General features: G+C 56.3%; 5 protein-coding genes across 5 annotated transcripts; 2 read left to right on the top strand and 3 right to left on the bottom strand.

The window, feature by feature from the left end:
• Positions 1–1116: 1116 nt before the first annotated feature.
• On the top strand, positions 1117–2415 carry IE81DRAFT_292682 (mitogen-activated protein kinase; the record flags this gene model as incomplete). Its single annotated transcript, XM_025511969.1, has 2 exons — positions 1117–1808; positions 1887–2415. 2 exons carry the CDS (start codon positions 1117–1119, stop codon positions 2413–2415), a joined length of 1221 nt encoding a protein of 406 aa, XP_025368099.1.
• A 272-nt stretch (positions 2416–2687) lies between these two features.
• IE81DRAFT_325122 (alpha/beta-hydrolase) lies at positions 2688–4657 on the bottom strand. The gene has a single exon (XM_025514423.1). It carries the CDS (start codon positions 4287–4289, stop codon positions 2991–2993), a length of 1299 nt encoding a protein of 432 aa, XP_025368098.1. The 5' UTR covers positions 4290–4657; the 3' UTR covers positions 2688–2990.
• A 195-nt stretch (positions 4658–4852) lies between these two features.
• IE81DRAFT_367917 (hypothetical protein) lies at positions 4853–8441 on the bottom strand. The gene is made up of 3 exons (XM_025517111.1): positions 7612–8441; positions 7238–7541; positions 4853–7173 (listed from the first exon to the last, which is right to left on the bottom strand). The coding sequence occupies exons 1-3, from the start codon at positions 8100–8102 to the stop codon at positions 5017–5019; spliced, it is 2952 nt and encodes a 983-aa protein (XP_025368097.1). The 5' UTR covers positions 8103–8441; the 3' UTR covers positions 4853–5016.
• A 363-nt stretch (positions 8442–8804) lies between these two features.
• Positions 8805–10996, top strand: IE81DRAFT_200129 (hypothetical protein). The gene is made up of 5 exons (XM_025510874.1): positions 8805–8943; positions 9028–9756; positions 9830–9999; positions 10084–10594; positions 10726–10996. The coding sequence occupies exons 1-5, from the start codon at positions 8923–8925 to the stop codon at positions 10873–10875; spliced, it is 1581 nt and encodes a 526-aa protein (XP_025368096.1). The 5' UTR covers positions 8805–8922; the 3' UTR covers positions 10876–10996.
• A 584-nt stretch (positions 10997–11580) lies between these two features.
• Positions 11581–12851, bottom strand: IE81DRAFT_335108 (hypothetical protein; the record flags this gene model as incomplete). Its single annotated transcript, XM_025515437.1, has 4 exons — positions 11581–12281; positions 12363–12420; positions 12508–12693; positions 12786–12851. The coding sequence occupies 4 exons, from the start codon at positions 12849–12851 to the stop codon at positions 11581–11583; spliced, it is 1011 nt and encodes a 336-aa protein (XP_025368095.1).
• Between the last annotated feature and the right edge of the window lie 1602 nt (positions 12852–14453).

The following is a 14453-nucleotide window of genomic DNA, read 5'->3' as shown; positions in this document are numbered from 1 at the left end:
CCCTTGTCCAACAGTCGCGGCGCCTTCCTTTGGTTGTCCCGGCTTGACCACCTTACTCCCCCCTCCGCCACTAATATCTCGTCTAATAGTCAAAGGAATCGGTCAGCGTCTGGACGCTCTCCCATCTTAGACTGATCAAGCAGAGGACAAACATAGCCAAACGACACCAAAGCCAAGACCGCCAATCTCACAGCTGGACTGTGATACTCTCCCCCTCCCCCTCTCCCAGACTTTCCTTCTCTACAATTGCTATTACGACTTTTTAGTCAACTCACGGCTCTTCAGCGCATCGTCTCGACACAGCTCACTCCAGCCTCTCTCAATAAGGCGTTCGTAGCCCATTTCCCTCAAATCTCGACTCGTCTTGCCTCACATCCAAAATGGCTGCCGTCCTCTCCGCATCTCACGTGGGCAACATGCCCGGCTCCGCTAAGGCGGCCGTCACACCCGTCAAAAAGGCGGCACCCTCCACCAAGGCTGCTGCGCCTGTTCGCAAAGTTCGGTGAGTGTGGTGTTCAGATGAAATGGTCGAGCAGCAGTGTCAGGGCGGCGTGCAGACAAAAGGATTGCAGGGATGAGATGGGCGGCGGAAAGGACACGCGCGTCGAAGCGGACAAAGGGCCGGTGCTGCGCAGCGTGTAAGCGTGGGGGAGGATGATGGGACAAGTAACGCGCGCACAGGCTGTGTGGCTCATCTTTTGTGAAGAAAGGAAGACGAGCATACAGCCAAGCCATTGCAACTTATCGCAACGACGCTTGCGCCGCATCCGCACCCTTTGGGTCGTCATCACTTGTTTATAAGTATGACGACTCGTTGCGGTCATCGTCACCGTGTGTCAAACGCATCGTCTCATCTTCTATCAAGCGCAAGCTCGCTCAATAGCACCGTCGAAACATCGCACTGACTCTGTTCTGCTCTCTTCCATCCGTTTCGTTCTCTTGCGCGCTCTCTCTCTCATCATCACCATGGCTACTGTTACTCATCAACCATTCGACGTCGCCTCCTCTAATTGCATTACCACAATCAACTCGCGTCGGTGCTCTGCTACCGTTGAATCTGCTGCTGCCTTCGTCCCGGTCGCTACTCGCTTGGCACCACAACCACCCACCGTCACCATGGTCTCGCCACATTGTAAATCTACGATCGCACCACCACGTCACTCGCAACCTGTTTCCGCCTATGTCTCCGACGACGCCGATCCATCGCTTTCCAACATCTCCATCAATGCCGACGCATCTCACCGTCGATCATCTCGAACCCAACAAATATTGCTCGACACCAGCTTCAACGTCGGATCCAGATACAGAGTCTGCGACGTTATCGGAGAAGGCGCGTACGGCATCGTCTGCTCAGCCATCCACAGACCATCTGGACAAAAGGTGGCCATCAAGAAGATTCAACCGTTCGAACACCAAATGTTCGCTCTGCGAACATTGAGAGAGCTCAAGTTGCTGCGCTATTTCCAAGACTGCGAGGTCTCAGAGAACATCATCTCCATTCTCGACATTGTCAAGCCGCCATCTTATGAGCAATTTCAGGAAGTCTACCTCATCCAAGAGCTGATGGAAACGGATCTGCACCGCGTCATCCGCACCCAAAAGCTTTCTGATGATCATGCCCAGTACTTCACCTACCAAATCCTCCGCGCTCTCAAGGCAATGCACTCCGCTGACGTCATCCACCGTGACCTCAAGCCTAGCAACCTGCTCTTGAACGCAAACTGCGACCTCAAGGTCTGCGACTTCGGCCTCGCTCGCAGCATCCGCACTGCCGACCCCGGAGGAGAGACTGGTTTCATGACTGAATAGTGAGTTCTATGGTTGCTTCCAGGAGCTGCTGCTTGCAGAGGACCTGCATGCTGATCATCTGCGCTGCCCTTTCACAGCGTTGCCACTCGATGGTACCGTGCACCCGAAATCATGCTCACCTTCAAGCAGTACACCAAGGCCATCGACGTCTGGGCAGTCGGCTGCATCCTCGCAGAGATGATCAGCCAAAGGCCCTTGTTCCCCGGCCGTGACTACCACCACCAGCTCGCTCTGATCCTCAACGTCTTGGGCACACCATCCATCGACGACTTCTACTCCATCGGATCTCGTCGTTCTCGAGACTACATTCGCGCTCAGCCTTTCAGAAAGCGCAAGGATCTCGGCAAGATGTTCCCCCACGCTTCTGCCGAGTGCCTCGACTTCCTGACCAAGACGCTGGCTTTCGACCCCAAGAAGCGTCCCACGGTTGAAGAATGCCTTGCTCACCCTTACCTCAGCGCTTATCACGACCCAGAGGACGAGCCTACCTGCCCCTCCCTCGAGCCTGAAGAATTCTGGTTCGACATGGCCAAGAGCACCACCACCACTGAGGACATCCGCAAGGACTTGTGGGACCAGATCAACGACTTTACCCCTCTCGTCTAGGAGAGAGGTGAACGGTGCTCAAGCCCATGTTCTCTGAACTTGATCAGCACGAATGCACATGTCCATCCCCCATCCACATCTCGACTCATTCTCACTACACATCGTATCTCCCCCTTTCATCTTCTGCTTGCATGCATGCTTCAACTTGCAATGTATCTGCCGGGCTCATAAGTCACCGATATCATCCACGCACACGTATCCATGGCCCAATGGGCCCAGCACATCAATCTTTTCTTTGAACCTTTGGCGAAGCTCTACGCTTCTTCGTTGCCAAAATTTTATTCCATTCGCTCTCCAAACTCAAGCTCGATGGCGGTAGCGATAGTTGCGACTCATTTCCTATCATTCAACATTGTCCTCAGACCGGATCCATAGAATGCTTCATGTGCTTTGCTGAGTCTATACACTCGGATTCTCAGTGTGATCCGCCTGCACACCTGGCAACGAGTGCGAAACACAGCCTTTTCTCAGAGCAGGGGCCCAGCATTGTCATTGTGGATTTTCTGACGACCAAAGCGATTCGGGACAGCGTAAGCGATGCGAAGCTGAGATACGACATTTCGCATTTGTGGGGCTTAGAAATGCGCCGTAAAGAATTCGCGCAGATCCGACGAGAGGGCATTCGGATTGTCCAGCGCTGCAAAATGACCTCCGTAATCGTGTTCCTTGAGGCTTTTGAGGTTCACATCCAACCTGCCGATCCAAGGTTTGGGCGATCCGGCCAATTCCCAGGGAAAGCGGGAGTGTCCAAAAGGTTTCTTTCTGGCTGGGGCGGTAAAGGTGCGATCTTTGGCGAATTTGTCAAAGAGGTAGCCGCTCTCGTAGTAAGGCAAAAAGGAAGTGTGGGTGGATTTGGTGAGGTAGTAGATGGTCGCGCTGATCAAGATGTTCTCGTCCGTCATTCCGCTGCTCTGCTCTCCTTGACCAGCAGGCTGGAAAGCCGGCGCTCTCCTATCGCTCCACTCTCTGAACTTTTCCAACAAGTAGCTCAGAATCCCTACGGGCGAATCGTAGAGCGCATAACCCACCGTTGCGGGCTTGGTCGCTTGAATCTGATAGTATCCGCTGCCCACGCTCATGTATTCCAAGCCGCGCTTGAGAAGGTTGACGTCCCTCGCATCGAAAATGTAGGGCAACAGTCGATCGGTGATGCTGCTGTAACCCATCTTGGCCAGGCCCATCACTGGCAGCGCATATGTGGGAATGTTGGGAACGAGGAAATTGGTGTGGTATGCTGTGCAGGCATCGTAGCGCGCCAAGAGCCTAGTGATGGTGTAGCCCCAATCACCTCCATGTGCTGCATAAGTCTGGAAGCCCAACACTTCGGTCATGAGCTTGTCGAATAATCTCGCCGTGTCTTCGAGGGACCAACCCTGCTTGGGTGGTTTGCCAGATAATCCGTAGCCAATGAGCGACGGCACCACGACGTGAAATGATCGTCCGGAGACGTCGGGCCGCGTCAATTTGTCCAGCAGCAGATCAGCCTCGAAGAAGCTTCCTGGCCATCCGTGGCTGAAAATGAGAGGGATTGCATCCGTCTCTGGCGATCTTGCTACTTGATAATGCACTTGCACACCCTCGATCTCGGCAATGTAATGAGGATACCTATTGATCCTCTCCTCCACCTTTCTCCACCACGCACTCACTCCTCCTCCAGGTCCCGTGTTCTTCCCAAACGCATCCACCGCATCTCCTCTCTTCCAATCCTCCACCAATTGCTTCAACTTGGAAAGATCAGTGCCATACTTCCAACCCGCATCTTCTACAAGCTCTTCCTCTGGAAGCAGAGTGTCGTCCAATTGTCTTTGCAGCTTCTCCAGGTCCGAGTCGGGAAAGCGGAAGCGGATGGGCTTGGGACTGAGCTTTGGAGCCATGATGTGCACGTCTACAGATGGAAAGGGGTGCTGATGATGCGTTGCGCGCGCGAAGAGATCGTCGATGCGAGGAAAGCTCTCCACTTCGAGTACAAGAAAGGGTGGGGTGCAGTTGGTAGGGTCTGTATGCCAAGCCTCTCGTGGACTTTAAACTGACGTTCTGGGGGAACCAATCCTTTACATCCGCCCGAGCTCAGTTGGACTTAAGCATCTCGCTGCTGGAGCACTTTGGAGATACCTTTTCTTGTTGTAAGTCGACCACGCTGCGAGGTCACGCCATCGAATCCTTGATTCGTAGTTCTTCGTGAGCCGTTCGAAATCGCAGTCAAAGTGTTACAGTCGCAGGCGAACGATCAGCAGAAGGAGCGCTGCTTACTGATGCGATATGTGGAGGTAAGCATGCGGGACCCAAATCGCGAGCATGCAGTGCATGTGAGTCACGAGCGGTCATAAGGCGACCTGCCCGCTAGAGCCGTGGATAAATCGAGTGGCCTAGTCGCCAAAGCCATTAGTGGTGAGAACGCCGACACTGCGTCACTCGATAGGCTCGCTAGAGCTGACCAGCGGATGCTGATCCATTGGCAAAACGCGTGACAGAAAATATGATACAGAGCGTAGACCCACAAGAGCAAGCCAAGTCAGTAGGTCGTTAGGGAGCAAACGAAGACTGTCAAGGTTCAAAAGGAGCAAGGCGAGGCGATGTCGAGTCATCGCAGACGGCGAGCAATCACTGCTCCGAGTCCGAGTCGAGCAAGATAGCCTGAGAAAGACGAGCGCGAACCTTTCCTCTGCGTCCTGCTCTCGTACCTTCAGATCTGAAGATCGGTTGCGAAGGCGCTTTAACAAAGACCACGCTATTATTTTCCTCCTCCTCCTCCTCCTCTCCATCGCTGTCAACCTCCGCAAGAGCCTTGCGAGAAGGCAAGCTGGTAGCCCCACTCCTCTCGTCCGCGTCTCTCTGCGCTCTTCGAGATGCGGACGCAGCGCCAGCTTCACGACGTGGCGAATCTTGCAATTTCGTCTTGCGAGGCGACTTGTGCGGCGGTGATGAGCTGCGCGCAGATTTCGCTGTACTCTGAAGGCGGTGAGCCCGGCTCGTTGGCAGCAGCAATGTGGAAGGACTTGGCAAGCTTTCGTCGAGATCTGTACTGATCTCTCCTACCGCGCGAGGCGTGAGTGAGAGGCGCTGCGGTGGCTTCGAAGAGCTGCGCGGAGGCGTTCGCGTGAAGATCCTAGGTGATCTGCTCGGCTGAGCGTCATTTGCCTCGGTATCTGACCTGGAACGCTCTGAAACAAGTGTCTGGCTTTGAAAACGATTCGAATGCTGATCCTCGAGCCAGCCTGATTCACTCAATAGAAGGTCCGTTGCCCGCCGAGTAGCAGGACTCGGTGACCGAGTCCACATAGCTGCCAGCTCGGCGTCTGTCAAGGGTCTGTCCGGCGTGCTCGACGCCAAATCGCTGTTGTCTTTGGCTACGCTACGCGCTTTGGATTGAGCACGGCCGAGAGGGCCAGCATCAGATGTCTTCGCCGCACGCCGCGAGCTAGATGTTGAGTCCGAGGACGCTTCTGAGCCAGTACGCTCGATCGGTCGGGTGCTCGAAGCGAGCGCAGCAGCTCCGCGTCGAACAGATTTGGACGGTGAGCCGACCGTGCTCGGACCAGCGATAACCGACTTCGCCTTTGAAGCGCCAAAAAAGTCAGCTACGCTACGCTGCCCAGCCTTGTCTCTGAGCTCCTTGGCAGATCGCTCGGCCCTTCGCTGAGCAGCGTCTGCAGCCTTTCCACTCTTCTCACGCTGCTGGGCTTGCCAAGTGCGCAGAGCCAAGCGGGTACAGGAGCTCCGTTCCAACAGCTCTAGAGGCAGCCACAATCGCAACGTGGCGGAGTGGTCGATCTGCTTTGCAGGCCTTTGCGTCCTCTCCCACGTCTCCGAGTCGGAATCGAGAGGCTTATCGCTGACAGCTTCCTCGGTACCGCTTGTATAAGGCGCATCGTCTCCAAGCCTTCGACGCTGCGCCAGAGCTGCGCGCCAGTCATGTTCCGAATCGCCGATAGCTTGGCGCGCACAAGCCAGAAGATCGGTCACGTCCCACTCCGTCCGAATCTCTTTTCCGCTAGGACCATCGCGAGCCGAGTGTATTCCGCAGAGCTTGGCAATACACGCGCTGAACTCCCGGCGTGATGGCGTCTCGTCTCGCGCCTCTGGGCCCAGATGTGGAGGATCACTGTTAATTCGTGCCGAAGTTGCGAAGAAGTCGGAGATCCTCGTCGCAGTGGGAGAGTCGTAGAGCGGCCTTGCGCGCTGCTGGCGCGCAAATGTCACGGACACTGTTGTTTCGGGCATGCTCTCCGGCGCCCTCGACTGCCCATCCGAATCTGCTTCCAGCTGCCGTACAATGATGCCTTCCCAGATCAGACTGCGGCAGCGCCTCAAACAAGCTTCCTCTCCCCAGAGCATTTCGACGCGCAGAATTTTGACGAGGTGCGCGAGATCAGGCATCGTTGCAAGCTGCGGTTGCTCGATCATCTCGTTCGCACCATCATCGCGATCCTGTGCAGCCTCGATTGCTTCGCTGACAAGTGGCCACACGTAGCTGGCGAGTACTGCCAAAGCCTGCGGCGTGGCCAGCAGCTCATCCATCTCTTGCGAGTCTGCCAGAACCTTGTATCGCTTTGGCAGCATTCCTGTCGCATTGGTGCGCAGCTCATCGCGCAGAGAAGCGATCCACCGACGTCTGAAGTCGCCCCAGCTAGCCTTTGTTTTCGGCGCAGGAAGCCCTTGGGCCGGCGCGTATGCACTCCGCAATGGTCGAATGCAATGCTCCTCGAATCCCTGCACCAGCAGAGAGCCAAAGCCTGCGGCTGCCAACCCCATCGCAATCTAGGAACGAAAGGCAGGCCACTACTTCAGTGGATGCCGGCGAACTCAGCTCGCACGCACTCACCTTGGCGCCGCAGCGAACCAGACCTTTGACGTCATAGTCTCCACCCGCCATCAGCGCGACGAGTATGAAGCCCTCCCGATCCAGCGCCAGGTCTGCCGTGCGAAAACACGCGACAGATGCAGCAGAGCCAGTAGCAGCCGTTGCTTTCTTCTTGCTGGGTGACCCGGCACGCTTGCGTGGGGAAGCGGTTCGGCTTGAACTGCTGCTTGGATGCTCTTCCACCTCCGAGGGCGTACAGGAGTAAGCGGGAGCTTGCGAGACGTCATCACGCTGTTCTCCACGAAGGGAAATACCCGAGCTCCAGCTGAGAAAAGGTGTAAGCGCTAACGTCAGCATTGGGCAGCGGGGACACAGACGAGCGATGTGATGCGCACTTGCGAATCACGATGGATGCACCAAACACGAGCGAGTCGACATCGTCGCTCAACACCGCATCCACAACTCCAACGATGCAGCGTTGAGCGAGCTCGGCCTCAGCCTCGCCAGGCGCTACGATCCACTGCATGCCCAGCGCGTCCAGCAGCTTCTTGAGGGCATCGATGCCGTACCAATCTTGCGCATGGCGGGACGCGCCTCGCTTCATGCGAGGCCGACCTGCTCCATCGAACACAAAGACCGGTCGAAGCCTGGGCACCATCAACAGGCGCAGCAGTCTGAAAAGAAGAAGACGTAAAGCGGCGTTGGCACCGCCTTGAGACGAGGTGGCGTGATACAGCCATGCCGAGACATCGATACCGACGATCAGAGCTGGTCGAGACTTTGCGTTTTCCTCTCGATTATCGCAGATCAAAAGCTCGTCAGCCAGCCTGCAGAGCGGAATGTGCGCAGAGGGAACCAGATTCGGCCAAAGTCCCGGGACGCCCATACTGCCGCCGTCTTGCCGTCCAGTGAGCGCTTGAGCCTGCAAAGTCGAGGACTTGTGTCGACGAGAATGCTTGAGGGTTGGACTCGAGATGAAGACTAAGCGGCTTGTGTTCTCGATTTGCGATGCCCATGCGGCCGATCAGAGTTCATGTCTTCATCGTCGCAGCCGGTGCTGGCCGGTACCGCGCTGTGCCGAAATTGCGCCATGAACCTGTTTCAGGGAACGCAGGTATGCAGGATGCCTTCAGTTCCGTACGCTTGAAGTGATATTACAGGCACAGCACTGCGCGAGTGCGAGTTATCTCGCTGAGAGTAGCGAGTGCCAAGCAAGAATGGTTGTGATTGCAAAGCGAGTCTTGTGTGAACAAGCACGACGGCATTCATCATCGAACGTCACCTGCTGTACGAGCTGCCTGCTGTGTGTGCCACTCGTGACTGTGACTCAAGACTCACGACTCTTGACTCATCAGACTACTCAAGACTCACCACTAAGAACAACACCGCGCCAACCGCACGACTCAGCTGGCCAGCACGTGATGCCGAACGCGTCGCTCAACGCAAAGCCGCGCGCATTCAATGATTAGGTCAAATGTTCTTCTGGTCTAGCTTTGGGGAGGAGAGACGGGACTACTACCCCGACCACCTCCTCGAGCCGCGACTTGACTTCCGCACCTCACTCACGACTCTTGAAACGCTCGGCATCCCTGCGGAGAGCTCACGCTGTGATAGCGCAATCCCTTCAACAATTTGGCAGTAGCAGCCAATAGCGGCGCTTGCTGTCTGGCGTTTCGAGCCCCGAAGGTCTTGATACACTCGCGAGGATGGCCTTTTCCTTCGCACCAGTGAGTAGTCGTGCGTGCTTCCAGGGCGATGTTGTCAAGTGTGGCGCTGACCTTTGTTGTTGTGGCTCTGCGTGCGATCTATAGGCTGGCAGCAGCACGGCGGGTCCAAGCGGTTCCTTGTTCGGCAACACCGCTCAAAACAACCAAGCTCCTAAGCCGGCATTCTCGTTCGGCACGCCAGCGCCAGCGCAGGCTCAGTCCAGCCAGCCCTCTCAGCCTGCTGGCAGCACCTTTTCGTTTGGACAGTCTTCACAGGCACAACAGCAGCCCCCGGCGTCAGCACCGACGCCAGCTGCAGGTCAGGGTCAAGGTCAAGGGTCAAGCTTTGGTGGGTTTGGATTTGCACAAAATCAATCTGGACAAGCTCAGAGTCAGGCACCGGGACAGAGTACGACATCGGCTCCAGCGCCAAGCACTTCGCTTTTTGGCGGCGGTGGTGGCGCGTTCGGCAGCTCTACTAGTAAACAGCAGCCTGCCCAAAGTGGGTTTGGAGCGGGTAGCACAAGCACAGGAGGAGCGGGGTTGTTCTCTTCTTTCAATCAGAACCAGACACAGACTCAACAGCCGCAGCTGACCCAACAAGCGCAAGCGAAGCCGTCGTCGCTCTTTGGACAAAGCCAAGGTGGAACACAGACGCTCGGTGCTACAAGCACGGGTCTCTTCGGACAGTCTCAAGGCTCGCTTGGTCAGCAATCTCAGCCGCAACAACAACAGCAACAGGTGGACAAGCGACTAGGACCCTCATTGTCCGCTAGGTTGGCTGCCATTCACCAAGCATGGGACAACAACAATCTACAGACGTGTCGCTTCATGGTGAGCACAGCTGAATTCTGCCTTCTCCGCCGCGCCTGCATTTCTTTGCTTACCCTTTGATCGATCCTTTCAGCACTACTTCTATGTGCCAGTACCCAACGATCAGCTGCACTTCTTGAACCCTCAACCGGACGCAGGAGGTGGCAGTGTTAACAGCAACTTTGGCAGGAGGAGCGATGCGGTTGGCCCCAGGCACGAAGAGCTGTGGAGGGACGCTGTCAATCAAAATCCCAATCCTCGTCGGTGAGTGCTTTGAGAAGCTGAGCGCCGGTCGCAATCGATTCTGCGTCTCATAGAGCTCATGCAGACGCGAATTTCACCACACAGACTTGTGCCCGTCTTGGCTGTAGGTTTCAGCGAGCTCAAGAGTCGTGCAGATGCTCAGCAGAGCGAGGCAGCTCGTCAACGACAGCTTGTATCGCAGCTGCGAGAGAAAGCAGCTGTGCTAGCTCAATCGCACACACTGAAGAATACGACTCGGACTTCGGCCGCGTTGCGGAGACAAGTGGCGCTTCACCATCGCTTGATTTCCAGTGCTAGGAAGGCAGCTGCGCTTCTTCCACCCTCCGCTTCTCAACCTGGCCGATCGCGGAGCGGCTCTCATACTGGCGCTGCATATGCGCAAGCGAGCGTGGAGGACGAGCAGCTGAGATCCAGATTGGAACAGTGCGAAGCGGAGATCAGAAATGGCAAGCTGAAAAGCAGGGTCAATGAGCTGTGGGCCGCACTTGGAGCGGTCAAGGCTCGTGCAGGAGCCAGACCAGGCTCTGCCAGTGGATGGAGCGGGACCGCAGAATGGGCGGTAGTGGATCCGGAGGCGCTGGACGAGGTGGCCAGGGTGAGTCTTGCTGGAATTTGGGTCTCCGAAAGGCAAAGGGCATCGTCAAGACATGGCGATGACCCGCGCGCTTTGCGACGTTGGACGTGACTAACCGCAGTCCCATGCTTTTGGACGACTCTCGCTCGCAGATTTTGGGCTCGCAGCAAAAGGGACTGAATCATCTGGTGGCGACAGTGGAGAATGATACGAAGGTGATGAACACCATCCTCAAGGGCTTGAGTGGAGTCCAATTGACTGGTGTCAGAGGACCTCAGTACGCGTTGGAGGATGAGGAGTAGACGCGTTGGTCTTGCAAACGGTCACATGCAACGTCAGCGTGGTGTCGCTTCTCGGAGTCTTTCCGCGCTACCCCCGCCGCACCACGCCGCCGCCAGTTGCGCACACTCAGGACAATCATAAGCAATCGAACATGCTGTCAAACCTCAAGTGACCTTCACACGTGAAAATATAATCGCATTCATTCGCGTCGTACGTGAGAAGGATCAAGTGTTACAATTTCAGAGGTTCTGGAAGACTGAGATGAATGCCCTTTGTAAGAGAGATCGGATGACGTGGGTGATGCTTGCCGTTGCCCTCTTGAAGTGGTTTGCTGCTAACGTATGGATTATATCGTTCTTTGAGATAGAGGTCGCAATCGCCAAGTCGTAGATGCTGAGAGAGACGCCGAGAATATCGGTGCTGGAAAAGGGGTCACTGAAAGAGGTCGAACGCGGAGCGTAGGACGGTCGTCGAGAGTGTCGAACAGTTGGAATGAGTAGGTAGAGGCCTATCCGAAGATGAGCTTCTGGATCGTCAAGTTGTACGAAGCTGGAATTCAGTCGAATCCGGGTCGAGTTCGAGTTCGAGCAGAGTCAAGCCGAGCCGAGCAAACCGCTAGCAGGAGGGAAGGGCAAGCAACGCGCACTTAAGTTGATGACTTCATCCGATGCAAGATGGTGGGTCGACTGGAAGGGCATCCTTTGACCAATCGACCGCTTTGCCAATCAGGCAACACCAGGAGCTTGCATCGGGGTGAAGTTGGCCGAAGGCGCGTTGTTGCCAGCTTCCGCTGCTGCTGCGGTAGCGTTGGTGGCCGTGCTGTCGCGACGCTTGCCGGATGTCTTCTTGCTCTTCTTCTTCTTCTCCTGGACGGGAAGGATCTCTTCCCAGACTCTCTCGGCGACCTCGCCCAGTTTGCGGGTGGTACAGCGCTCCTCGTCCTCGGCGGCGCGAAGCGTAGCTTCGAAAGCTACATCACCGAGGATCTTGCGGAGGTGCTCAGCATTGCGCTTGTACCAGAAAGCAGGGGCCAGCGTGCGAGTAAGCTCCTCGGACGAGGCGAAGAGAGCTTGGTGACGGATGGACGGTGCGCCTGGAGAGGTCTCGATGGAGTGAGATCCGGGGATCATGGCGTCCTTGCGAGAAGCGTTGAGGACGATGAGTCCGGGAGCTAGGGTCATGACGAGATAGGCAATGTTTTCCATCGGCTCGAGGACGTCAAAGACGACGTTGGGCACACGGTCCGCTTCGTCCGACTCGGCAGCGTCGATCTTCAGCTTCCAAACCAACGGGTCGGAAATGCCGTAGACGGTGGAGTGAATGTTGCGTCGAGTGTGACGGTGAGTCTTGTCGTCTTTCTTTTCGTCCTCGGGCTTGCCGCTTCGATGGAAGTTGATAAAGGCTTTGGGTACACGAAGGTAGACGACTGTCGGAGTGATCAAGGTGGACCGGAAAAGAGTCAGCGACCACAACGGTCACCGTGGCGACGGGATATGACAGCACTCACAACCATCCTCGGTGAAGGAGCCGTGAGGAGCGTTCTTCTTCAAACTGTAAAGGTCGATCTGAACCAGTGGAGTTGCATGACATGGCAAGAGATTAGCGACCGTCTCGGAATGTTGATAGCTGTAGCCTCGGGCTAGCCCACTCACACGAGCATTGTCGGCAGGAGCCCAGCCCATGCCCTCGAGCTTTTGGCGCTGCATGAGCATCCAGGGACGAGCACGCTCCCAAGACTCGCGAGCGAAAGGCTTGGAGATGTGAGGAAGGCGTACCTGCTGTTGAGCAGAGTCGAGCGTCTGCTCGGTGGAGAGGAAGTCGATGGTGCCGGCGGATTTCTGTGCACGATCAAAAGGGGGCAGCCAGGTGTAAGTACAACGCGCGATGTTGCGATGCAATGGCCAGACGCGAAGGAGGAAACGTTACGCACCTGAACTTTGTCGCTGGCAGCACCGTCGGCGTTGGCGTTGCCAGCGTTGTTCTTGCTCTTTCCCATTTTGTTTATATTGAAGGCGGGTGATACAGATGAGTCGGCACGGTGACCAACTTGGGGGGGTTGCGAATTGAGAGTGTTGAAGAGAGCAGGTATGCTGATTTCCTTGCTTTTCGAAAAGTGTGTCGGGTGAAGGGAGGGAATCACAATTGGAGGGGCGCACGGCCTCCAAGCTCATTATGTACTTTTTGTACGACGCTCCAATCGTGACTGTCCGAGCGTACGAGTGTGGGGCCAAGATGCGGTTATCGTATTGCACGGGCCAGGTGTACCACCTACCTGGTCAAGTCGTGAGGCATCCATTGCTCAGTGGCTGTGTGGCTGTCGCCTGCGCGGATGACCCCGCTCAGACCACCTGCTGCGGTGACGAGTCGCAGTGCGAGAGGACAGCTAGCCAGCAGGGTCACACGAGCCCGTCAAGACGATTATGCGGTTCATCAAATATAGCCGCGAGTCATCGATGGATTCTATAATCGTCAATGTGCGTGCTTAATTGATAACACGGCGGGGCAGGGGTGGGTACGGCACAGTAGCATGAGGCATCAGCTGCAACCAATTCGTGATCAGACCGCGGTTCTGCCAAGCTGCGTCAGGCTCGCACTCGCACCCTCAAGATCTTGCCGCGCGATGAAAAGGGGCGAGCTGCCCGGCAGGATCTCACGAGTGGCCCCACCCTGATGCGTTTACAAAGGGCAGACTCTGGCGGAGGACCAGGACACGGCATCCGGCGTTTGTGCTGATGCCATCGCGGGCAACTTGAGTCGTGATGGGCAAGTTGATGATGAAAATGTGGGGTCGTCGCGCCAGATAAGCCGGAAGTGGTCAGGGCGGGCGTGGGTTCCAACGCCGGCAAGGCAGCTCGCCAGTGTGAGTCGAGCCCTTGATTCACCCTTCGTGATTGCTGAAAGATGTCAGCTCCTCGCCCGCCTGCCTTGCCATGGCTCGCCCCGCAGCAGACCCACCATCACTCATCGAGTGCTTGGACTTGCCGTGCAACGGTGCAGGGACCGGGGTCGAGGCGTCGAGCAAGTTGAAGTCAGAGTCCCAGAGTGCGTCATCCGAGCAGTGAGTAGCAGCGCGCCTCGCGAGCAGCATCCGTCAAGACGCGGAGCTCTTGCAGCGGGAGGCCCCATTTCAAACACACAATCACGAATCACGGCTGCTCGCTCCCTTATTATTTGGCGGATGGGAAAGCGCCACTCACGGCTCAAGATCACTCCGCGCGCGTTCAATTTACCCCAACACACACGCGAGGGCATCCAAGACCACCGCTTGCGTTCGGACCAGTCGAGTCCTTGCAGCAGCCGCGGGTGATGTACGCTTATATAGTGAGAGGCACTCACGACTGACGACTACTACTAGCACGGCTAAGGCGGCCGGCCTAGACCAAAGTCCTTCTTTGTCTGTCAGTCTATGTGCAGCGCATTCAGATCGTCCTGCCCATCAGTTGTAGCATGGCGGGCTTGTCAGCGCTGCGATTAAAATCGAAACATCGCTGAAGGGAGTAGTCCATGCCGTCCTGCGTGCCTGACGTGGCTGCACAGCCATTCACACATTTGCTCGTCGCCCTCGCCCCTTGACTCGTATCGTGTCCGCTTGCGGCTG

Source organism: Ceraceosorus guamensis (assembly GCF_003144195.1).
Source record: "Ceraceosorus guamensis strain MCA 4658 unplaced genomic scaffold IE81scaffold_53, whole genome shotgun sequence".
Classification (NCBI taxonomy): domain Eukaryota; kingdom Fungi; phylum Basidiomycota; class Exobasidiomycetes; order Ceraceosorales; family Ceraceosoraceae; genus Ceraceosorus; species Ceraceosorus guamensis.
This window is presented reverse-complemented; position numbering and strand designations above follow the sequence as displayed.

Bases quoted from the DNA above. Each gene is read 5' to 3' on its own strand.
- IE81DRAFT_325122 (XM_025514423.1), bottom strand. From the start codon at position 4,289: ATGGCTCCAAAGCTCAGTCCCAAGCCCATCCGCTTCCGCTTTCCCGAC.
- IE81DRAFT_367917 (XM_025517111.1), bottom strand. From the start codon at position 8,102: ATGGGCGTCCCGGGACTTTGGCCGAATCTGGTTCCCTCTGCGCACATT. The intron at 7,542-7,611 runs GTGCGCATCACA...ACCTTTTCTCAG, and splicing joins GCATCCATCGTGATTCGCAA to CTGGAGCTCGGGTATTTCCC. The intron at 7,174-7,237 runs GTGAGTGCGTGC...TTTCGTTCCTAG, and splicing joins TGGTTCGCTGCGGCGCCAAG to ATTGCGATGGGGTTGGCAGC.
- IE81DRAFT_200129 (XM_025510874.1), top strand. From the start codon at position 8,923: ATGGCCTTTTCCTTCGCACCA. The intron at 9,757-9,829 runs GTGAGCACAGCT...CGATCCTTTCAG, and splicing joins TACAGACGTGTCGCTTCATG to CACTACTTCTATGTGCCAGT. The intron at 10,000-10,083 runs GTGAGTGCTTTG...TTCACCACACAG, and splicing joins CAAAATCCCAATCCTCGTCG to ACTTGTGCCCGTCTTGGCTG.